Source organism: Lepisma saccharinum, chromosome 29, assembly GCF_977018435.1.
Source record: "Lepisma saccharinum chromosome 29, izLepSacc3.1, whole genome shotgun sequence".
Taxonomy (NCBI): Eukaryota; Metazoa; Arthropoda; class Insecta; order Zygentoma; family Lepismatidae; genus Lepisma; species Lepisma saccharinum.
Genome location: NC_139257.1, coordinates 21,819,891 through 21,846,061, shown reverse-complemented (window position 1 = coordinate 21,846,061; position 26,171 = coordinate 21,819,891). Strand labels below are relative to the sequence as shown.

Genomic DNA, 26,171 nt, shown 5'->3' with positions numbered 1-26,171 from the left:
ATACCACTCTAATCTTTTTAATAATAATCTTTCAAATATCTTCTCAATTGTAGGAGCCAACGTAATAGGTCGATATGATTCAGCTTCTTTCGGATCTTTAGTTGATTTAAGTATAGGTAGTATCAGATGTGTTTTCCAGTTTTGTGGCACATTTCCACTTCTCAGAATATTATTATAAATATTTACAAGTACTTTTAATGCATTGTCCGATTGATGTCCTATCATTTCATACGTTATTCCGTCGTATCCTGGAGCAGTTGATTTTATATTACTTAGAGTTTCTCTTAATTCTTGCAATGTTATTTTTGAATAAATTTCGTCACTGGAACTTATATTATTTATAATCTCGGGTATTTTATTTCTTACATAACTAGGTGTAAACTTTTTTTCAAAATGTTCTTGCCAAATTGTTGTTATAGGTGAAACTCTAATTTTATGTCCTTTTTTAAGAAAATTTATTTTATTCCAAATTGTGTTTGTTTTAACAGATGGTGATAATGATTCACAGAATTCTTCCCATGCTTGCCTTTTTGCTTTATTAAAGATACGTTTTGCTTTAGCAATTACTTGTTTTAAATTTATCCAATTATTTGGCAAAGGTTGTTCAGCAAATATTTCAGACAATCTTATTCTTTCTTCTTTTGCATCTTGACACTCATCATTCCACCAACTTATAGTAGGAAAGTTGTTTTTATTATTAATTTTCTTCCGTTTAGCTACAATATCCATTGCATATGTTATTAATTGTAAATAACGTTGACACGTTATGTTTTGTTCCTGTTTAATATTTTCCATTGAGATATAAGAGTCCAAAATTATAGAATATAATTCCCAATCGATGTTTTTAACCTGCCACCTTCTAATTGGTAATGAATATATTTTAGGTACTGAGTGTGCATCATTTAACAGTGTAATGAAAATTGGCAAATGATCACTACCCCTATTCACAAAATCTACTTCCCAAAACAATTTATTTATTATATTATTTGACACAATAGTTAAATCTATAGCTGTTGGTGATTTACCATTCCATGGATAATGAGTAGCTGACCCATCGTTCATGAAATGTAATGATCGATCACTAATCCAGTCCAAAATACTACATCCTAATGCATCTCTATAATTACAACCCCATGCTTCATGATGAGCATTCATATCACCTGTGATAATGACATTGTCATGGACATAATATAATAATTCATTAAAGTGTGTGACTTTAATATGTTGAGATTTATAACTCGATGGAATATAAATTGAAACTATTGTACACTCTAATGTGTTCATCTTAATTTTCACTGCTATTAATTCTACATTAAATAATTTTATCAACCCTAATGATTCTGGTAATGTTACTCTTTTAAATTTTATACTTTCATGTATATATAAACCTACACCTCTTGTATCTTTAGTATGTAAATTAGATATTAACTCGTAATGAGGTATTTGATAATATTGATGCTGTCTACCACGAAATTCGGACAAACTCAATATACCTGGATGATGCTCATCTATAATTTGTAATACTTCTAATCTTCTAGCTGTAAATGAATTTATATTCCATTGCACTATAAAAGACATACCTATTGATCCTCTTCTACAAGTTTAACTTTCTGATAATATTGCAATTATCTTTCCTATAATTTGTTGCATTGAAATTAAAATCTTCTGTTTCTTCCTGGAATCATTTAAATCACGAACTGATTCAATCATGTCTGGTAAAAGGTCCAACAATGACTGATATATTTCCTTTTGTCTACAAGAAACTGATTTACGATCCGAATATCTTCTGCAATTTATATTGTCCATATCTTGTTCTTGCTTACTATAAGGGGATTCTCTCAAATGTACTGGATATTTGTATTTTATTTGTTCTTTTTCTGTGTCTGATGAGGATGAAGAATCCACGTTCACATCCTTTTTGTTTTCCCGTGGGAGTTGTACAATACGTCTTGTAGCCGTTTTCATAATCTTCTTTGGAGGTGATGTAACAACTTTGCTGTATTGTACTCTCATTTTTTGACCACTATTCTCTTTTGCTATTTCCTTTTGTTCCGCCATTTGAGTTACAAAACTCGCACAATAACTCTCTCTGCCCTCCTTGCAACTATCACTTGTTGGTGCATTCTTCTCATTCACATAACTCTTTTTGATGGGAGGGAATTCCAATCCGCTTCTTCGAACAGTTTCATGTTGAAATTGATCCCTAAATAATTTAATTTTTTGTTCACATGATATATTTTTTGAATTATTTCCCGTCACAATACCTTTTGCTTCATAGTATGAGATGTTTTTCTCGGCCATAATAATTTGAATTTGCTTTTCATCCTGATATTTTGAGCACATTTTGTTGCAAGCATTATGATCTCCTTTGCAATTTATACATGTTTCACTCATTTCGCAGTTTCCTTCGTGATAATCTTGGCCACATTTATAACACAATTTTTTACCCTTGCACTGTTGACCTGTGTGAGCAAATCTGAAACATCTATTACATTGCAACACTGGTTTCACACGTGGCACTACCTCAACTATTTGTTTTCCAACTGCTATGTATTGTGGTAAAACTGTCCCCTTAAAAGTTACACATAAGACTTGAGTAGGTTCAAGCTTAAATGACCCATCATTCCGCCATATTTTCTTCTTCATTCTTTCCATCTTAGTCACTAGCACTGGGCTTTCTATACTGCTTTCCAAATACTGCATTTCAAATTCTGTGGGTATTCCAAACACAAGGCCTTCCTTCTCCACTAAAGATTTAGGAATTCTGGCATTTACTCCTAACTTGTCTAATAACACTTTATTTTTCACAAAGTTATTAGCTTCTTGTGACGTGTTGAATAATGCTCGAACTCTATTTCGTCCACTTTGATCTACATACTTTACTTTCACATTATTATCCATCAACATATATCCAACTTTAACTGGATGCAAATTTCCTAACTGTTGGTTTCTACTTTCTATTATCACTAAATAGGGTTCGTTGGCACCTATGTCATACTGGTATATTTTTTCTTCATGATTGGTAGTGTGTTCCATCCTAGAACTTTTGTTACCCATTTCATTTTGTATTGTATTGTTCTTTCTTTTATTCGGCCCATTTACTTTGTGTGAAATGTCCATGACATCATTTACATCATTTTCTTCATGTTTTGAATCAGATGATATTATATCAATATTATCACTGGTTATAGTATTATTGCATATAGCACTATGTCCGTCCTCAACAATATTGCTTCCCTTTTGATCCATTATGATAAATAAACGAGACAGTTAAAGCACATCTCTAATACAATCCAAAGGGATATTGAACGTCTTAAATTGTAATAGATTTGATTATTATCAATCAACTTTTGTCCTTTTCTATCACAATAGATAATAATCTAAACACTACTTAATCTTACTACACAAGTCCTTCAATTAAATCCACATAACATTCGATTCAATCTAGCGAATAATCTTGCTTATTGAACCAATACGCCATTTTTTCACTCAATCTCTCTAAAAAAAAAAAAAAAAAAAAAAAAAAAATCTAAAAAAAAATCTAAAAAAAAAATTTAAAAAAAATCTAAACCAAGTGAATAAACATTTTATTGCCCACTATTGTCACACAAACAGCAACGTAGGAAGTCAAGCATAAATGCGCGGGGCACTACACTTTTGGCGAATTCAGCCCAAAAAAGAAAACAATGATTTGGTTCGAATCGGTGGTAGACGAAACACGACATTGCACTCCAGAGTACTTATTTACACTGTGTTATTCGTTCTTCCGTTTTCTGCAGTATGTGCGAGTGTATGGGCGCAGCCATATTTTTTTTAAGGGGGGACAGGGCTTTGATAAATTAGAATACCAGAAACAATAAAATAATAATTATTGTTACAAGAAAAAGCTATTATAAACTAATACAAATAAACCAATTTTATTCCGAATTATAATTGTGTTGTTTTTCATTAAGTTTTACGCATCTCGTTCAGCAAAAAGTTTAATAATTAGGAGTTTAGTCACAAACTTTACTCTGAAATAAAAAATCTCATTTTTGGAATTTTGAGAATGATGAAACCTGCATTTAACACTCAATTTTTTCGATATCACTCACTTTTCTTTTTACTTCGGTTATTTTGTTCGAATACTAACTGAAATTTTGACAATTTCCAGAAGGGGTTTCCGACGCCCATGAAGAAGGTCCCGGGGTCCTATACCCCGGTGAGGCATATAGTGGCTCGGGTCACGCTTAAAACTGTAGCTCCAGTCCCGATTAGCATAATTCTACATAAAGTGGACTTGAAACCTAACTCAAAGAAACAAAGCATGAAAGCCTCTAGATGAAACCAGTACCTACAGTTCCGTAACGTCCTGGAACGTTCGGAGAGCACGGGAACAGTGACAGCTTAAACCAAACGCGATGTATAGGTGGGTTTTATGTGACGTCAGGATTCGCACCGCCACCATGTTTGCGGCAGAGCTGTTTGTCGTCTGCAAGGAAATACCCACCACGCAGCGTTCGTTACACCCGCACCAAGTGCACATTTGTTGTTAGTACTGTGTAAAATGTAGGTAACATTGCATGAAAATGCAACGAAAAGGCCAACTCCAGTTCACCTGTGTTTATTTACTTGAACCAGCTACATGGAATCAGTTTGTGTTAGTATTTATTAGTGGTTCGGATTCTGCTTGAAATATTTACATCCAGTAAGTAACCCATGTTTCCCGCTCGGGGTGGGACAAAGTGGTCATCGACGACCTTGAGTACAGATTAACTGAAAATTCCAAGACTCAGCCATTATCTTATATGTTTCCTCTTAACGTTTGTTCAAGCGCAGTAATTTGAAATGTTGAGTTGTTCAAAAACAGTAATTTCACTTCGTGCTTTAACAATTTGGGATATGCAGGTCTCAGTGACGGAGTGGTTAGCACAGCGCACTACGATGCTAGGGGACCCGGATTCGAATCTCGGCCTTGGCATGACTGATCTTAACGACTAGCCAAATATAGAAGAAAAAACGAAGTAAAATAAACCAAATAAATCAATCAATTTGAGATACCTTGATATATCATTAATATGCTTTAACCAAGCAGTATTTTTTTCTGCCATTACGCAAACCAATTAATAACACTTTGTGTTAATGAATGAAATATAAACAATCAAGTACAAGCATGCAATTACCAAGATAAATTTAATTTTTAATGTTATCATTTTTATCGTCAAACTTATCAACACCTTTCTACCAAATAAAACAAGGAAACGCTATTTGCAAGTATGATAAAAAAAACACCAGTTGAATCCATCTGTATTAAAAGTCACAGAGAAATGCGAAAATAATTTTTCCCCACCGCTCTGTACTGTTTGTTTTGTTCATTAATGTTGGCACCATTTATTCTCGCCATGACGGCGTATTCTAATCAACAATCGGAAAATTCTGTGCCGTGAATTGCACATTCTGTTCTTTCTCGGAAAATTCTAGGATAAACGTGAGTGCCTGTTAGACCTAAACAACCTAATATTGCACAAAGTGTACCATCGTAAACAAGGTTGAAATCTCCCGCCCGCCCGCTTGAATTCCGAATGTTTACAAGAACCCGCCACAATCATGGCTGCTCGATCCCACAATGCAACAGTTTGTGACGTAGGTGAAACGCACCTATAAGCAAGTATTCACCGCGCATGCACGAACAGACTGGAGCCGACACAATGCACGATATTGAGAAAACGGCCCAGTCCGAGGGGCACGAGCAGCTTGTCATGTCGCTTAGTTTCGAAAGTTTGTATTGATTAGGTTCTATTGCAAGTGGCATGTGTCACTTGCAGTGCTTTCCTTCTGGGAGACATCAAACTTCACGGCGGGGAGATATCATAGGCATCAACTTAGACTTTTTACCCAAAAAAATACTAATATTTTAAAATTGCCCCTTCTGATATGTAATTTTATGAATGTGATTATGAGAATCAATAAAATAATATCACAGCATGCAATCAATAATTTACATTTACAGCAAACTAAGGCGTCTATATCTCTGGACCATCATATTTCTTCATTTAGCAGTTATGAAAACGGACAATAATTTAAATTCGTTCATTATTTTGACTTTTAATTATAAAGAAGACTGAATCAGTGCTTATTACTACAGAAAAAAACAACAGAAAATGTACATTCTATTAAAATTAAAGTGAATGAGAGAAAGCCAAAGTGAACCTCGTCGTCAAATTTCTTATTGTCCGAATGCTCAGCCAGGTTACTGAGATTTTTGGGGGGGCGTATTTCCGGGGTTGATCCCCTCCCGGGCCACCCTCTGGGTTCATCACTGGTCGCTTCTCGCATGTCGCTTCGGTCTGAAAGAGAGATTTCACACCGGAACAACAAGTATCGATTTAGGATTTCACAAATCGAACGCAGGCTTGTGCGGCCTAACATGCCGCTCCACTGTGAAACGTTGCTGTTCATTGGCTCGTTCCAAGCGACATATGTCGCGTGTCACTTCGGTCTGAAATCTCCCTAAAAGTTCGGCCGAAACGGGAACCAATGTGGCCATATACTTACATTACAGGTCATGCATTGCAGTTGAATCTCGTCTAGATTTTCAAAACAAGCTTCGATTCGAACAAGTCTGGTTCGACAAAGGCCCGCGTAGGAATGAAGCTTGTCTAGATGTGTCAAGAATACATTTGAGGTGGGCGACGTGCTAGTCAATGTTTTTGCACGACGACATTCTTTCTTCAAAATTTCTCTATGCATGTTAACCGAAACAATGGAGTTGCTTAAATAAAACCTCTCGTAAACATCTTAATTGTATTACCTGATAAGATAACATTAGATTCTCAGAACTATAGTGCGCGTCAAATCTCCTGCATATGGCCTTGACCGGCTGAACAGCACCAGCGAATCACAGACGTGCAGCGTTGCCGTGCTCTCCGTGACAAGGCGTTTCGCTCAACCACGCTGTCTCTTTTCTGTGTGAGATTTCGACATGGCAACGCTGCAGTACTCTGCTATTGGCTATCGCCATATGCAGGAGATTTGACGCGCACTCTAAAAAGCTTGTTTTAAGAAAAGAAAAAACAAATACTGCTTCTGCATATTATAACGTTGAACTTCCAGCTATACGTAACATGCTGCAGGCAATAATATTTTTTTTGTTACTCTTAGAAAGAATGCTATATTTAAGAAAAGACAACTAATAATAACCAATTTGATTATAAATTAATACCGAGTGTGCGGGAATTTATCACTTTAATTTGCACGAGTCATGCAATAGGCGTGCGCACGGGAGGCAGTTGCCCCTCCTAATACTCACACTTAGAAATTTAATGTAGAGAAAACTTATTACCGTTATTAAACAATATTATTCTCTTCAAAAAAATATTTTCAAGGCGACGAAAGCTCACAGCAACTACAGCGGGTTTATTTCCTATGTAATTGGATTATTATCTCACTTTGTTCTCCAGCAAATTTCTTGTTATTATGACTCACTCATTTCATTCGTTAGCCTATTTGTGTTACATTCTACACTCAGAGAACTAAATGCATAATATCGATTGATGCACCAGAATGCATGGATTGATGCACTAAAGTGTGTTTTATGGCTTCTTCAAAGAATCCGATTCACATTTGATGCATTTGGGTGTATTTTTGTATGTCGTGAGAGAAACACCAAAGTGCATCATTTGATTCAAGTGAGGATTTATTTCAGTCGAGATGCACTTCAATGCATCAGTTGATCCGTTTTGATGCACCTTGCTGCATTTTGATGCACCAGAATGCATGTTTTTTGATGATGCACTTCAACGTTTCGTCTGAGCTACATAAACGCTGTAGCTCAGACCAAACGTTTAAGTGCATCATCCAAAAAGATGCAGGAAGGTGCATCATGGAACATCAACTGATGCATTGAAGTGCATCTCGACTGAAATATATCCTCACTTGAATCAAATGATACACTTTGGTGTTTCTCTCACGACATACAAAAATGCACCCAAATGCATCAAATGCGAATCGGATTCTTTGAAGAAGCCATAAAACACACTTTAGTGCATTCCATGCATTCTGGTGCATCAATCGATATGATGCATTTAGTTTTGTGTGTGCATGTGGTCGCAGAATAAATTGGTCACACATTGGATATGAATAAATTACATGTAGTTGTTTTGAATCTGCTGCACGAAATCTTGTGTATGTGTAAATTAGTCAACCACGAGAAGGAAAATAAAGTGGAAGCTTGTATTCTTCTAATAGAGCGATTTTCGGTGGGTCCGGATAAACCCTATACACGCCCCTGTTTAGTGCACATCAATACAATAAAATAGTGAGATGGAATGACGTTTTTCTTTCTCCGACTGAACTCTCGCTCCCCTTAATCAGAGGGTCTGCGCACGTCTATGGTTTAGAGAACGAATCAATTAATAAGAGAACACCCTAAAGGTATTTAAATAACTTGACAACAGATTTCAGTATAATAAACAACAGTGCCTCAATATAATTCATACATTCTTCCAGAACTTCCTGGATAATGAAGTTGAAAACGTTGTGTTCAATGAGCCCAGAATTCGATTCACCACTTCAAACAAGATTCAGCCTCGATTTGTCTATCTTTGCATAAAATGGACAATTCTTTGCTTGCGTTTGCTTGTCCAAGCATTTTCGATATTACACAAATTTTATGTCTTGCAGACAATGAATGTGCTAAGAAATACAAACCTAAAAATGTTAGGATAGACAGTGTTTACGCTACTATTACGTTAAAAACTTAGCACATGAAGAATAAACATTCGTCAGCAAATGTTGCCTTGTTGATAATTAGCACTAAGTAACGAGATATTTGTAATACATTTAGGATTCAGTTGTTGCTTCTGTGATAATCCTTGCTTATTTTTGTTGTGCGAAAAGTTGTACTGTGTAGCTCCTGTGACGATTGCAATTTATTGCTACTTATAACTCACAGACGTCTAGTTCCAGACTGAATGCGGATTCATAATTAGAGCTTAGCGAAAAGTGACTGAAGAAGTTAGAATTCCAACATTAAGCTGGCCTCACACGTGCCACAAATTCTAATTGTCGGTGGCAACCGTGTATGTGTCCCGTACAGCTGCATACATACAGGGTAGAAAGTACCTTTTAACGTTTACACACCTCGTTCAAAAAAAGCTTTGGAATTTAGGAGAAAACTTAAAAGTCGTGGTGTTTATGTCGTGTGACGTCTCGCATGCAAAAAAAAACTGTAATTTTTGGAATTTTGAAAACTGTTGAAACCATTTATACACGTACTTTGATGTAAATGACGGATTATGAAAACTTAAAACTGGTTTCTGTGTTTACACTCAACTTTTTCAATAAACACATTTTGTACTTCGTTATTGTATTCCAATAATAACTAACTGAACTTTATTTCCGTTACAAACAATAAGAATAAGCTTTCTCATTGTTCTAACTTGAAATGAACGTTGCCCATTTCCGCAGTTAACTGCAGGTTTACCCTGAACCTGCAGTTAACTCTAAACGGCGACAGAGCTGCGTGATTACTTCTAGGAAGTTCAACGTTCGGTAATCGCGGGAACAGCAACAGTTTAGGTCAAAACGAGGTTGAAACGTTAGATTCTGAAACGAACCAAGTTTTTTGGTAGTTTGAGGCCGACTTAGAGGTTTCCCGTGGTAACGACTTATTAAAGATTAGGAAATATGCTGCATCGCATCAACTTGTGCACGATTAGATAGGGATGACGAAATAGCAACAAAATGACAACAACCACGCGCTATACTGACCCTTTTAAAGGAAGGGGGAAGTGCAAGGATGTTTGACAAATAACGGATTTCCTGAATTAAAATAAGATGACTGATATGAAAACACAGAATGCTCTTTTCCTCATTTGGGAGTCCCCGTCTGTGCGAAACGGAAATGCGTCACATCAACGGAAGTTCATATGACGTACTATCATTTCACATCTTGCGATCACCTTGACCGTTCTATCCTATTGCTGCCATCTACAATCAGTGCTCGAAGTGAGGGGGATGCAGGGGGGTGGTATCCCCCCCAGGTAGAAAAAATTTCGCAAAGCATCCCCCAGTTGTCTCATTGTCACCATGTTAATCCATAGGAGCATTCCCTCAGCTAACCCCAACACTCGACCAAACATTCCCTCAGCTAATATGTTTCACTTCAAGTGCTTCTACAATCATAGGCGGAAATTGGGATGGGGGTTAGCGGGAGCAACACCTCTCCTTTTAAAGTTGTGATAAAATATACACACAAAATCCGGTATATTTATAATAACTAACCAGAAATTTCGTTGCTTTTCGTCGCTGGCTATATCTTTAGGTTTACGATTAACTTGTCTTTTACCTGGTCAATGCTATGTTTGATTTTTAAAACTTGTTCATCTTTTTCGTTGAAAACACTGAGATATAACCGCCAATAAGATAAGTTTCGTTCAAGTACACTTCATACTGAAATAAGTTAATCGGATCTGGGTCTACAGCTTAATGTAGGATTCGCGCCAGTTGATTTCACCGGGAATCGAACCCGGGGACTCTTTGATAACACGGTGACAGTGTTACCACTACGCCCGATTGGTATCAAATTATGTACAGTTTCGATAATCCGAGGAAAAGAAACAAAAAATCCCCGAGTTGGAACGGCAATGCGCTACACTATTTAAAGATCTGAGTTCGCATTACAGCTTGGCCATGTGTGTATCCAGGGCCGGATTAACCTATGGGCAACTGGGGCAATTGCCCCGGGGCCCCCACCAAATGGAAGCTGTGAAGGGCCTCCACTAAAAAAAATATTTTAACCAGCTGGCTATGCTTGTGAAAAATTACTTAACAAGTTGTATTTGAAAAATCAAAAAAACTTCGATATTGTCGTGTCTACACTCTTCTGGGTCCAATTGTAGCATAGCTCTCAGTCGATATGTTTGTAGATATCTGAAGCTCAGTATACTTTATACCATGGATTGATTTGTCTGTGATGTGGAAATAAGACACACTTATTCAAACAATCAATTCTCAGATACGATTAAGATAATAAATAATCCTACGAAGTACATAACTTTCTTTCGTGGAACTGTCTATGTATAATATTGTATGTAAGGCCCGTTCCGCAGTACATTTCCCAATGTCCGAAATTCTCTTTAGAATGTCTTTGGTCTTAATGGTAACAAACTGCAGCGGAAATTAGTGAAAAACAGGCTTCGTGCTGCCATGGGACAAGATCGCTTATCCAATCTTTGTTTATTAAGCATTGAACATGAACTTCTTCGTGAATTGGACTTCGATGATAGGTATAGTAGATGAATTCTCGGCGAAAAAGAAAAGTGTCTGCTATAAGTGTTAAGCCTTTGGGAATTTTCTTGAAGAAAGTGTAGTTACTATAATTTCCACAATGAACCTGTCGGTAATTGTCCAGTAGATGGACCGTACATATGTAGTGACATTTTTACTCTTCATTGTAAATAATATCATTTATAATAAATTATGTACGTAAGTACAGTCTACTGCTCAGTTCTCTGTTTCCGTCTGAACCCCCTTAGTATTTACTATATATTGTAGTTACGGTGTTCACTCTTCATAATATACTGTAGACATTTAGACGCAGAATGTTACTGCTGCTATAGTGCTACAATTCTCGTCCTGTAACCTTATTTTACTGCGCTATTCTCCCTGCAAACCTATCTGCGATATGTTCGATTGTGAATGACTACTGATTCTAAAATCAGGTCTACCATTTCAACTGCTGAAAATTGGTGGTTAACATATTGAGCTATACGACCCTGTGTGTATCTATGTGAGTGTCCATTCTTTAGTAGCCCCTGACACTAGGTGTAGTGTAGGTATATCCCGGTGTCAGGCTGGTGTAAGGAATTGACGTTCAATCAAGTAGACAAACAGCGGAATTCAAGTCCAGAAGATTCAACAAATGCCTGTCTGCTGCTTTAAACGTTCATTGGATTAGTTAGCACGCAACAACTGATCATACACCACACATTACACCACTCCAGAACGTAGTGTAAACGGTGTAGACACTAAATACACTACTTTCACAGCAAATCAACGAAGTAGACGAGTCGGCGTTGCACCGTGGAACCCACTAGACGAACACTTGCAGATAGAGTCAAAAAGTACAGCGAACTAGATGGGGCTAATTTCATCTACTCGTCATCACCTTCATCCTCACGGTTAGCCGAAGGGTACACAAAAACAAAAAATAGCACATTACTATATTCTTAATGACATGCGATACAGTCTCCACGGGACTCTTCCCAAACTCTTCCGCCCGTGGCAGTGTGCCAACTTTGCTCTCTTGGAGCCAGATCTGGCTCTTTCGTGCACTCGTTCGGCTGTGAACTGGGACGCCCAACCCTGTGCCCCACTAGACCGGCTCACATAGACCAACTTTTGTCATAATTACACATTTTGCAAGTGACGTGATATTGTTATATTGGTTGCGTCGCCCCACTCCCTCTTATTTCCCCAGCTACTTCTTTATAGCGCCGTGTTTGACGTGAAATTGGCATAATATTGTTATCAGGGAATCCTTTATTTTCGATTTCATACGACCATCGGTGGATTATTGAAATGTGCGATGCCGCCGGATCTAGATGTGGAGAACTAAGAATAAATTGTCATCAATTTAGAGTTAACGATAATAGCAGTGTCCCCACTCCTTTGACGACTAGCATTACCCTAGGAGGAGGCACTTTATCCAGCCTTCGTGAATCTAGCTCCATGAAAGTCAGTTTTAACTCCATGTAAGGTGAAATTTATGCTCACCAGGTTTGGCAACACTGCCAGGGGGCAAAGAGAAAAGCATTGATCTTATGAGAGTATCATTCCATTCGTTCTCCTGGGAATATAAAACTTTCGATGGAATAGAAAAATATATCAACGTGAAAAGGGCAGTTTGAAGATGCATTTCACCAGCGGAAAAGTCGAAACTTCCATTTGATTAGCCGTAACTTGATGTTGAAATTGATTCCCCATAAGGAATACATGGGATTCCGAAAATTATTATTGATCACATTTTTCAAACATCGTGCCCAGCTTAATAATCAACATTAAAAAAAAACGCTTCCACTTCAATATGGAGAGAAATTCATACTCTTGGATACACCCAGGTTTCTTTTAATAGAAGTGCCCACTCGGGCGATATTGAAATAAATGCACAATTGGTGCGTAACTGTATCTTCTCCCCTTAAAGCATAGGCTAATTGCAAATTTTATTTTGCAAGAAAGTATTGTAGTGCATGTCCCACAGCGCGGCCATGCGGTCAGGCTTTGTATACGGAACGCGCGCTGATTCGACTCTCCTGGAGGAAGCGTAACAACTTTTCTCCTGAGATTTCGGCCTGTGTATTGGGCAGGTGGCCATCCACCATCGTGAGGAAATTGGGGAGCTACGAATTAGTAGCGTAACCCAGTCATGGAAACCTACGACGATTAGAGGTTCGTCGTGCTGACCACCCCGTAACTGGTTGGATTATCTCCCACCTCGGCAGGTAGATATGCCCTGGCAATCAAGGGCTCTTGCGCCACAGGTTAATCATCATAGAACAGTATCTTAAATTCATTGTAAGTTGTCAGTAAATATTATCACAAACTAGTTACTTTTGTTTGTTTATTACAGGGTAAGGAGTAGTTGTTGAAGATCCAGGAACACCATAAATTCCAATGGGTTATATTGGATCCGCCTTTTTCTCGCACAATTTAAATTCGGTTCAAGTTACGTATTGTTTCATTTCAATACGAATTTAAATTGATCCGGAAAAAGTTCCTCGACGGTATTTAAATTGATCCGTAAAAAAGTTCATTGATGGTATTTAAATTGTTTGTTTCATTGATTGATTTAGTTTATTTTACTTCGCGTTTTGTGCCTCTTGGCTAATTTGCGAAGATGGGGATGAGTGATGAAATGATGAAATTGATGAATGGACATTCACAAACAACCAAGCCCGAGCGGGATTCGAACCCAGGATCCCTAGCATTGCAGCGCGATGAGCTAACCACTTTTTTTTTCTTTTTTTTTTAAGAATACCCCTACGCGGTGGTATTCCACGTCATTCACACTTTTTCAATTTTTACAGTATTCTCAGGTTTTCACGTTTGGACAAACACAAATACCAATGCCTTCCCGGGATTCCAACCCGGAACCCCTGGCGTTGCAGCGCGCTGTGCTAACTAGGGATGGCCAGATCCGGATCCTAAAATTTTTCTGATCCGGATCCGCGGATCCGGAATTTTCGGATTCCGGATCCGTTTTGCCATCCCACATGCGCTTCTTTGGAAAGTAAGAATGTGCTTATAACATATTGTTACCTGCTAATATACATATATATATATAATATACATACATACACACACACACACACACACACACACACACACACACATATATATATATATATATATATATATATATATATATATATATACATATAGTGTGTGTGTGTGCGTGCGCGATTTGTAATTAATTAATACACTTACAAGGGAGGTCTAAGTCCCCTCCTCCGATTTCCATGAAACTTGGCAGGTCTATAGAGGCCCCCCCCTCAAATGTCAAGATGAAGAGAAATTGAAACCACGTAAATATGGCATAGGAAGAAACAGGGGGCATAGGGCCTCTCTATACACCTGTCAAATTCCATGGGAATTGGAGGGGGACACAGGGGTCATCTTGACATTTGAGAGCCGGACCCTGTGGCGGCTGAGTGGTTAGCACATCGCGCTGCAACGTCAGGGGCCCCGGGTTCGAATCCCGCTCGGGCACGGTTGTTTGTGAATGTCCATTCATCACTTTCATCATATCATCACTCATCCCCATCTTCACAAATTAGCCAAGAGGCACAAAACGCGAAGTAAAGTAAAAAAATAAATCAATCAATTGACATTTGAGGAGATTTTGCCCCCTAAAACAGTTTTTAGCCGAAACAAAAAAACAGGTATTTCTTCCTTTGGGCCCCTCTATGCACCTACCACGTTTCATGGAAATCAAATCAGAGGGGAACACAGGGGTCAGATCCCCACTTCAATTTGTCCTCATCTTGACATTTGAGGGGAGGTTGCCCCCTAGAACAGATTTTTAGCCGAAACAAAAAAACATGTATTTCTTCATTTGGGCCCGTTTATACACACACCTGCCAAGTATCATGGAAATCGGAGGGGGACACAGGGGTCAGATCCTCACTTCAATTTGTCCTCATCTTGACATTTGAGGGGGTTTTGCCCCCTAAAACCGTTTTTTAGCTGAAACAAAAAAAAAACACGTATTTCTTCCATTGGCCCCACTATACACCTGCCAAGTTTCATGGAAATCGGAGGGACACAGGGGTCAGATCCTCACTTCAATTTGTCCTCATCTTGACATTTGAGGGGGTTTTGCCCCCTAAAACAGTTTTTTAGCTGAAACAAAAAAAACACGTATTTCTTTCTTTGGGCCCGTTTATACACACACCTGCCAAGTATCATAAAAATCGTAGGGGGACACAGGGGTCAGATCCTCACTTCAATTTGTCCTCATCTTGACATTTGAGGGGGTTTTGCCCCTAAAACCGTTTTTTAGCTGAAACAAGAAAACACGTATTTCTTCATTTGGGTCCCACTATACGCCTGCCAAGTTTCATGGAAATCGGGGGGGGGACACTTAGATAACCTCCCTTGTTAGTCTTAAACTTTGCAATTATATAACACTACATATATTATAATGTTTTATTTTAATTTGTAAAACTGTAACTGTAGAAGAATTGTATGATTTTTATGTGTTAAAGGTTTCATCCTGGAATGGAATGTCTCACATTTATGTGTGTTTTCATTTCCAATACATTCGAATGAATACATATTTGTTTCAATGGCATTTACAAAATCACCTCTGACATTTTATGTTAAACAAGTAAGATTACTTTTGTGCACGAGTGTGTTAGCCGATGCGTAGCAAAGTATTTTAGGAACAACACTTGAAAAAAATTCTTGTAGCACTAATGAAAAATTTCTTTGTAATCGAAGATGATAATACCTTTTAAGGTGTGGTAATATTATAATGGGATTGAGATCCGAAACTTTCAGACTCGGATCCGGATCCGAAATTTTCGGATCCGGATCCAGATCCAGATCCGTAACTTTTGGATCCGGATCCGGATCCGAATGGATCCGGATTTTTCAGATCCGGATCCGTTTGGCCATCCCTAGTGCTAACCACTCCGCCACGGAGGTCGACCCCACTCGGCCACAGGGTCCGGCATCACTCGGCCACAGGCCGGCGGTATTTATATTGATCCGGAAAAAAGTTCCTTGGCCGTATTTAAATTGATCCGGAAAAAAGGTTCGTCAACCGTATTTAAATTGATCCGGAAAAAGAGGTTTCTGGACCGAATTGAAATACTTTACAGATAAAAAGGTTCTTTACGGTCCAGAACCCATTTACGCTTGCTGATTTTCTCTCCTGGACCGGAATTGAATTCATTTAAAATCCCTGGACCTTTAACAACCCTGGTAACGGGACTTTGTGGCCACCTTGTAGTTCATATTACTCTCTGCAATGTTCATAATAATTATTTCGCACCAATCAGATGAATGCATTTCTCTATCTAAATTATTAAGTTTTCCTGGTTGCTGTTTTGGCACCTTTTAAGGGCCTTATAACCTCGCGATAAGAGGCCATCGTCTACATTCGTCTTTTCGATTGCCATGGAGAAAAGTTTTCGCTGCTCGAACTGACAACACGCGATTTGTGCTGGTCTCCTCTGCTCGCAGCGATATCAAGGTCAGAAACAAGGAAACCGGATTCGTCCGAAACACAGACCCGGTAAGTGAGCTTAATTAACAGCGTAATTAATTGGGATTTAAGTGGCTTCAGCGTGTTGACAGGAACATTACTCCTCTATCCTTTTCATTAGAATGGAACTGTATTTAGTGAAAATGAAATTCGTAGTTTAACTGTGGTTTATTCTTCCAGTCCGCTTTATGCAAAGAAAGCTAATCGGGACTGATAACGTAAAGGTAAGGTAAAGTTCCACGTGCACATTTAGGGGAAATATGGAGGTAAGGCCCCACACATTCTTGATCTCGGTCATTTTTTGAGGTGCTGTAATCAGCATCTGCCTTCCTCCAAAGACTACCCATTTGTTTGCGACTGGGTGTACCCCAGAACCGATGGGGTCGTTGACATAAAACTTTTAGAATAGTGTTAAGGATGGTCAAGAATGCATTTACTTGTCCAGAATAGGGACTGTTAGAAAACTAATGTGCAGAAATGAACTTTCGGATTTAGGGATGCCAGAGAGTTAATTAGTTAGTAATAAAACCAATAGCAGCAATTATTATTACAAACAAATAATAATAATAACAATTAATATTGGTTACGAAGTTTTTGTTGACTAACATTTCGCATAACAATCATGTGCTTGGAATTTACGAACTTCCGTACTTGTCTTGTGAACAGTTAAGCCCCTATCACACGGAACTGGATTTCTAATAGGAATGCCCTAGTTGGCGCTGAACTAACTTTCTTGGTAGCCGCCTGGCTGACTGCTTGACTGGTTTGGAGGTATAGGACATGTTCTAATTGCTACTTGCTTTCCTCGACTGGATTCTGTGGAACAGCCAATCAGAGCAAAGTTTCGCCATGTGAAGATAATCTGTGAGTGTGCAAAGCAGCGCTTTTGTTTGTGGTTTCCGAGTGTTACTCCAGCAATGTATAACGTATACAGCATGAAAGGCGCACACCATCTATGCTGAGTGCACGGTGTTTACATTTGAAACAACTAAAATATTCTTCCATACGTGTACAGTGAACGTTGTAAAGTATGTATTTAAGCAGCGCCATTGCTTTGTATCTAACAACGTTTTATACGAAACGTTATTCCTCTCGGTTGAATAGTTATCGGCTTTTAAAAATGTGAAGTGATGCATTGTTTACATCTCACGCGGCCGCCATTACAACTTCCCTCGTATGGGAACAAAAGTCTATCAACAAGTACGCTGATAAGTATCGTGTGAGGCGAAAACTAGCAAATTGGTAGCCAGTCCAGCGCCAACTAGGGCATACCTACTGGAAATCCAGTTCCGTGTGATGCGGGCTTAAGAAAGAAAGAGTTAGTGAGTGAGTGATAGAGAAAGAGTGTGTGTGTTTTCTGTGACCCTCTCAAAAAAAAACAACATACATACCCTGTCTCAGTTAACTTTGGAGCAGGGCCGCGCATAGCTACAGTGGAGGAGGAGAGAAATCGAGTGGTGAAAGCGCAGCGTTGCAGTCCGTGCGCTACATATACGGCTAATCAAAATTTGGACTTGCTGTTTTATCCCTAATATTTCCCTATGATATTCTTAAACCAAGCGTACGGACCTGGAGACAAAAATACGGTCCGTTAGCCATGTGCGTACGGTTTTATCGCTTTCAAAATATTGCAATGCTGACAGCAAAGCACGGAAAGCGGTTAACTCCAGTCGTCCATTACGCAATTTCTCTCACTGTTCATTGGTGGAGCCGTCTCGCGTCACTAGTTGCGCAGAGACTTGTTCTCGTTCGCCTGGTCTACAGTTAGCTGGTACAGGGTTTAGATCCACCTTCATCTACTTATACAACTTTTCCGGAATGTCTGGAGTAGCGACGTGCAGAGGGGAAAGCTTGTGGGCGGGGCCAGACTAGGTGGGGAAGGGTGCTGGATGAAAGCAACGAAGTGCTGCGCGGTATAACGGCCGTAAAGCAAAACGCTTTCTGCTGACAATTTCTTCCTTTATTCTCAACAATGGCCAGTGTATTGTTTTACACAAATAACAAATAATATCGCGCGTTTATTGTCTTTTAAGAAAACAATGCAATGCAATGCAAGAACGTCAGTAGTTGGCCTGTAAATGGTACCTAACTTATTTGTTTACACATGTATTTTCTTTCCACAACTGGCATCCTAAAAACCCAAAATTCCCTGTGAATGAGCCTTCGTAATGCCTCTAGCGCAAACTCATCGAAGTCTGCAAATCGTTGAGCTCGTTTCTTGCCCTGCGTTTCCAACAGGGATGTTCCATCCTTTTCTCGCGATTGTTTCGCTTCCTTCCGGATATTATAAACGGTGGATTTCCCAATTCCCGTTAGGGCAGCTGTCTCCAAAACACATTCATTTACTGTTTTACCTCGTGAAAATAGGTTCTCGAACACAGTCAACACTATGCGGCCCTCTCCTGATGCGAGCTGACATGTTTGCTACAGAACTACTGGACCACAAATGAGCAGTAGAGTCGCCCCCTCCCGCGCATGCCCCTCCCCTCCGCGCGTTCATTGGGCGAGGCACACACCCTTCAACGTGCGCCAAGAACACGTTCGCGTTCTCTTACTCCAGACATTCCGGAAAAGGTATATAGTTCTGTGTGCAAGAGGCTTCAGTGTCACTTCCGAAGACATTATGAAACTTGAAGACGAGGGTTTGAGGTATTTTAGACTTCGCTTGGTGAACATTCTCATGACAGACAGAGAACCTACTTAAGAAACTAACGAAGGTAATCCTCATTAGTGCTAATGACCACTCCCGCGGATAGATGGCACTGGAGTTTGTTTGTCATCAAGGCAAACAAGTGTCGTATCAGGTAGAAGATTCCTGGTTAACTAATGTGTCTAGGACTTGTCCAGTGTGTTTAATCATTTAGTTGGAAGACATGAAGTTTCGCCTTAATCAGAGAACTGTCGAAATATCATTAGAACTTTTCGGTGATAAGATGCAGGGATGTCCTTAGGGGAGGGGCCAGGGGGACTGCTCCCACAAGTTGCAACTGTCCCCCCAAGCAAACGTTTGATTGGTTAAAAAGAAATTCAGGGAAATTTGCAGCAGAACTGGAGCACTACGCGGGGAACAAACTTGCTATTCTGAAGAAAATTTTCAGAAGCAAATGTAGGACACCAAAATTTCCACTCCTTAGTAGCTTACTGGTTTGTAACCAGTCATATAATCTGCGAGGATATCTGTAACAGTTTTCATGTTATTGACGATCAGAATTAAGCGCTGTGCGACTTTCAGAACGTTCTGTTCTGGGTATGGAGAGGTATATGAAGGAAACTTATCTTTTGGGAAGCGGAAGAAACTTGTATGTTTTCCTTGTTCGTCTTTCCTCTCTCAATTGTTCTTGCAATTCATTGCAGAACACCATGTCCACCCTCTTCTCGGCATTATGCAGTTTCGAACAACACGTTTACCTTAGCCACTTTCAACAGTGAACGCGCCACACATTGAGGAAACCCGCTTCTGCTAATTTGCTGTCACTCAAAAAATCCGGGCCACCAAACACGTTGCTCGCCGCGCAAGGGACACAAAGATCAAAGGAACCGACGCTTCAGTATCATTCTCTATAATCCTCTCTGGCAGTACGGTCACCTGCCGGCTCGGTTAAGTGATCAACATTCGATCTCACCACCGGTTCTCGGGTTCGAGTCCCGATGTGGACATTCTTTGTGACTGTCCATTCATCTAATGATCACTCATCCTCTTCGTCTCGATTAGTTAAAAGTTGGAGATGCTAAACAACAACAACAACCACCTCATCAACCCCTGGAAACTGCATTCTTGGAAGCTATCTAGGCTCTCGTGCCTGGACTCAGCCAGTACAATCCTCCGTGAGGTTCGTGTTCTGCAGTGGCGTCTCGTGGCCTCAAATTTGGCCGGGGCTTATTTTTTAAAGAATTTAAAATATAATGACAATTCACATGATTACAAAAGAAACAGGTATTGTTGTGAAACATACTTTTCTACGAACGTTGACTCCTGTTCTTCTGCTCAGCAAATTTTGTTATTACCTTTTCGTTGAAGCCCTCTATGTTTGAAATGTATTCTACGTATCTCTATTGTAAGCAAGTGCCAAGGCATTTGGTCTGTCTTGTCCCATTGCATTTCTTAAGCAGGTTTTAATACGCTTCAATGCGCTGAAACATCGTTCAGATTCAGCTGTTGCTACTGGACTTATTAAAACTATGTTTGTCATTTTTACTGTTTCTGAAAAGGTACCCTCTAAATAATTTTAAATAAAAAATGAATGCAATCTACTGATAGAGTTTATGTTTTTCAACTCTTCACTACAATAAAGAACACGAAGTTCCCTCTTTAGTTTTCCCTCTTCTATGAAGGGATAATAAATCTGGGAAGATGCCTCTGTTTAAAGATTGTTCTCTTTCATTATGTCCTCGTAGAGCAAGTTCATGTCGACCACAGAATTTTAAGCAATCGATAATTCTATTTAATATATGCCTATTTTTCCGGACAAATTCATTGTGTCTTGTAATTGACAGCCTATGTCCTTCATCAATTTGTGTTCGAACATCAACCCTGCCAAACTCACTCAAACATAGCGATTGAAAGCCACCAAAACACTAGAGAACAACACGTGAGATCGAACGCGACGCAACGGAATTAGCCCCGAATCAGCACTCAAATCCATTGCACTCTCCCCTCCTCTCTCTGCTAGCATGTGACCTTCACTGTAGCGTAGGTGGGTGTAGGCCACGCCTTCCTTTGCGACGTGCCCCGGAAAACGACAATTGACATCAATGCCGCTAGGAGCGCTGTCGTATCTATTGCAACAGACGATGAATTTACGTGGGTAAAAATCGCCTTTTAAAAGACTGTGTGATAGTTATGCGTTATGGTGATTGATAATTACGTCAATACGTTCGTTTTTCTTTAGGGGCTAAGCCCCGGAAGCCCCAAGAGACGAGACGTCACTGGTGTTCTGTGACCTGCGCATGCGAGTTTGTGACCCTCTTGTCATCCACTTCATATGATCATATTCATCCTTATCGTCACAATTCAGGGGCATATAATCAGGGCTAGCCAGGCTATCTGCGAAGCCTGAAGTCTAGAGAATAAAATACAGGAGAAAAATCCATCAGAAATTGTAAATAATATTATTCATATCAGTGAGATGATGATGCTGATTCTGGAGTTAGCAACCTGATTTCTTATAAATTGGTAACCTGATTTCCTATGAGTTGGCAACCTGATTTCTTATAAATTGATAACCTGATTTCCTATGAGTTGGCAACCTGATTTCTTATGAGTTGGCAACCTGATTTCTTATGAGTTGGCAACCTGATTTCTTATGAGTTGGCAACCTGATTTCTTATGAGTTGGCAACCTGAATTCTTATGAGTTGGCAACCTGAATTCTTATGAGTTAGCAACCTGATTTCTTATGAGTTGGCAACCTGATTTCTTATGGGTTGGCAACCTGATTTCTTATGAGTTGGCAACCTGATTTCTTATGAGTTGGCAACCTCAATTCTTATGAGTTGGCAACCTGATTTCTTATGAGTTGGCAACCTGATTTTTTATGAGTTGGCAACCTGATTTCTTAGGAGTTCGTAAATTTATTTCTATTCGTAGCCTAGGACCACGTGACATAGTTAGATAGCCCACATCTTGGACTCAATATACGACACTGTCTCAATTAGTCAAAAATTGCAGAAAAGCTGAGTAAATTAAAGGGTCAATCAAGAAATGGCTGCTTAGAAAGCGATCTACAAGTATCGCTGAATTTTTAACATAAGCTTGGGCTACATTAACCATGACAATAATAATAATAACCACATACTTTGCAATTCGCACAGGAATATAGAAAAAGAGCACTAAGTTTGGAACGCAGAAATCTCCATTTCGCTGATGACATATCACGTAAAATCAATTCAAGTGCGTTCTGAAAGTTGCATTTGGAACCCGTTCAAATTTGATGCACATTGAAACCTTGTCCATATTGAAAAAGAGACTTGTTTCAAGGTCAGGAACATGTATGTAAGTGGATCTTCTGGAATGAACAGTTTCGCTTTGCCGTTGCGATCCATTGGATGTTTTTGCTCAGATTTTCTTCTATTCTTCTGTAGTTTCACGTATAGTCGTACCAACGTGTATATATACGTGTAGTCGTACCAACCGGTGTCCATTCACAGAGCAGAACGGTTATTTTGACAAAATCCTGTTTCCCTGCTGGCTGGTTTGGGGAGGGGGATCTTTAACGTTGCCACTTCTTGCCCAAGCATTAGGCCTAATTGGTTGTTTGACCGCGAGTGCTTTCGTAGGTTGGTTGATTTAGTGTTTTAAGACCACTTATGCACAGTAAGGCTAATCGGGACTGGACCTACAGTTTAAAGTGGAATCCGAACCACTATGTGCCTCCACTGGGTATCGAACCCGGAACCCCTTGAATACAGGGCACCTTCGTAGATAAACGCGGTAACAGAGGGTCGTTCACTGCTGTCTAGGGTGACCAGACATACTCTTTTTAAGAGTATTATACTCTTTTAGAGGTTCATATACTCTATACTCTATTCAATTTGCAAAAATCCCCAAATATACTCTTTTCCTTGCTATTTAATTACATTCATTATTTTACGCATAAAAATGCGTTAAAATTCACAGAACGGAAAATGTCAAGATGTCAACAAACTGAGGTATTTTCTCCTTGAGTCAAGAATTTCCTATGAACAATTTCAAGAGTCATTTTCATATTCCATCAACAAGCAAAACATATTTCAAGTTCATTGGAATTTAATGATAATTATTATTTGAATAGCATCTTGAAGATTGGGGGGGGGGAAGAAAAGAAACAATGATGGGTAAGTGGAGGTCAATGTACCAAGATTTAGTACAGGCTGGGTCAATTTAAAAAGTGATTATGCCTCTTAAAATTCTTGTTTACTCTGCCTGGTACAAATGTTGATTGTGTGTTATGAAAACTTATTGGCGAGATGAAAAAAGTACACTCCTGGTGTCAACACTTGAACAAATAATGAAAGTGAAATTCAATGTGGACATGACCTGTGAAGATTTTGGACTGGCAATAAAGGACGACTTGACTTAAACATACTCAAGAAAGCAAAATCATCCCAGAAGTATGAACGATGGTGCCCATTGGTGAGTAAGTATTTGTAATTAGCTAATTACATTAGACCAATAAGTAATTTGAATCTGTAGAGTGTAGGCCTATTTGATAGGGGCTATATATAATAGAAGCAATAACAAATAGCCACCCTTATTTTAGTTTTCTTTTTATGTTTTGTGCATGCACACCTACAACCTATAGACTATACTCTTTTTGGTCAACAAATATCTGGTCACCCTACTGCTGTCACGAGCCTGAAAAGAAATGCCAGTAGCGAAACAGAATTTTGTCAAAATAACCGTTCTGAGCTGTGATTGCACACCGTCCCGGGAATACTTTTCGTATCTCTAAGGGAACTAACTCATACCATTATTATATCATTGAACATTGCCTTTTTTATCTCGAAGATAAAGACTTGACTAAGAACATTAGCTCTGCAATTTACTGTGGGTTGTAATAGGATTAAAACTGGTGTTAGGCACCTGTAATGTTCGTGGTTTAATTATCAGATCACTGTTATGAACAATTTTTCCGTTTGTTTCGGTTTACATGCCTAACAGATGAAAAATTTGTTTGGCAAAATTGATAAGAACGGTTTCTTTGACAAATATTCAACATCTGAAAATTAAGAATTGTGTTTAAAAGCTTTCTGCCTGCATCATACAAAAATTTCTTTACGATCAAATTTCAAAGAGGGCGATCATTTGAAAAAGAAAAAGAAAAAAAGCACCTTTTTTTCTCCTCACGACCAAAAAAATAGAAGGCATACTCGAAAAAAATGATTAGCGTAGATTAACGCAGAATTGAATAAGCTAAATTTTGATGTAACTAGTTTTTATGTAGGTCTACTGATTAATGTTTAATTCGAGTCCAAACTCGATTATCTCCAATCTTTAATCCGACAGAAGGAACGTAGAGGTTGATATCCCCAAAACCATTTGCTTCCAAACTACATTTTATTTTTTTTTATATCTCGCCAACACTACTGGGACAACTTTTATCAAGTTTGGTCGATATGGAAGTCTTTTGTTTTCCATTCTTGTTGGCATGCTCTTCCCTTCTCTTTCTCAACAAACAAAAAATAATCACACTAGAAACAAAGTCGAAAGTACTAAAGTTCAGCATATCGAAATATATAGGCGACTTACCGTTAACCCAGTCTCTGAGAGTCTCTTAGATCTCGCCGACATTCTTATCTCCATTGCAGTCATGAAAATATTTGTCTTACGAACCTTACTGTAAAATTATGCTATGTCCTTATGTAATTTATAACACGAGTTGCAAAACGAAAAACTATGTCAGATATTTTTTTATTGTCACTGGGGCCGCACGAGGTACATGTGCAATATGGTAAAAATATATCACTGCTAATTACAACAGTACGTATAATTTCTATTTACTCTGAACGTATATATGTGTATGTATATATATGCAGATTTTATTTGGTTTCCTGTTCACGTTGCTTATTATTTTCTTCTTTTTTAAGTAAAAAATTTTCTTCCCGAAAACAGGATCAAGGTTGAAAATTTGAGATATCATGTAATCAATTGCAATCATGATGTGTAAGAAATGTAATTTTTCTTTCATTTATAAAACAGCAGTGGGAAGTAAACAAAAGTGTGTGGAAGAATTCAGAACTGCAATTTTTACATTTATTAGTAGAGCCCGGAAGTTCAGGCATTTATTTTCGTTAAAATAGGCAGGCAAAAAGACATTTATAATGTGCAAAATAGGCACTAAAAATGAAAAAAAAGGCAAAATAAACCGAAAAAAGGCACATTTGGAAGTCACTTACTTTTATCTATAATTTCTGGCAAGATGTTAAAATCTACATTGGGAAGAGCATTTCAATTTTCTCCGTCTTGATTGCACATAACTACAAGGTGTTTTTTTAAGTTCTCAACATTCATTGATAGTCGTCTGTCAGAGAGAATGTTTTTCATAATAGAAAATGATCTTTCTACTTCGATAGAAGTTATTGGAGCATACATAAAACAAGCTAATGTAGCTGGACTCATTTCGGTAACAGCATTTTCACCTTTTAGAATATCACAAATTGTTTTCAATTGTTTCAAGTTCTCATTTGCACTTTTCCGCAAGAGTTGACCCCTTTTCTCTTGGCACTTCCATCATCTGCTGAATAGATTCCTCGAAGATTTTCATGGATGTCTTGGCAATGCACCATAATGTGCAAAAATAAACGACAGTTCATTCTTCAGTTCTGAATAGCACAGGAGTTTTTTAACTTCACGAATTGAAGCCGCTTCATTTTCTGGAAGAGCATCGATCACCTCACTGATTTTTTCAAGGTTGTTAGCATCATATATAGCTGCTGATATCCAG

At 38.6% G+C, this 26,171-nt stretch overlaps 1 protein-coding gene across 6 annotated transcripts in view; it reads left to right on the top strand.

Annotated features, from left to right (window-relative positions):
• LOC145981649 (sodium-coupled monocarboxylate transporter 2-like) overlaps positions 1-26,171 on the top strand; it is an 83,919-nt gene that overhangs the window by 10,094 nt on the left and 47,654 nt on the right. For 4 of the 6 annotated variants that reach the window (XM_083115046.1, XM_083115047.1, XM_083115048.1 and 1 more), the window contains exon 1: positions 23,613-23,860. The exons of 1 other annotated variant lie outside the window; for it this stretch is intronic. In XM_083115046.1, coding sequence (XP_082971172.1) covers positions 23,848-23,860 — 13 coding nt within the window. In that variant the 5' untranslated portion in view covers positions 23,613-23,847. Of the gene's footprint in view, positions 1-23,612; positions 23,861-25,129; positions 25,208-26,171 lie in introns of those variants that run through there. One more of the 6 variants, XM_083115050.1, reaches the window with a different exon arrangement.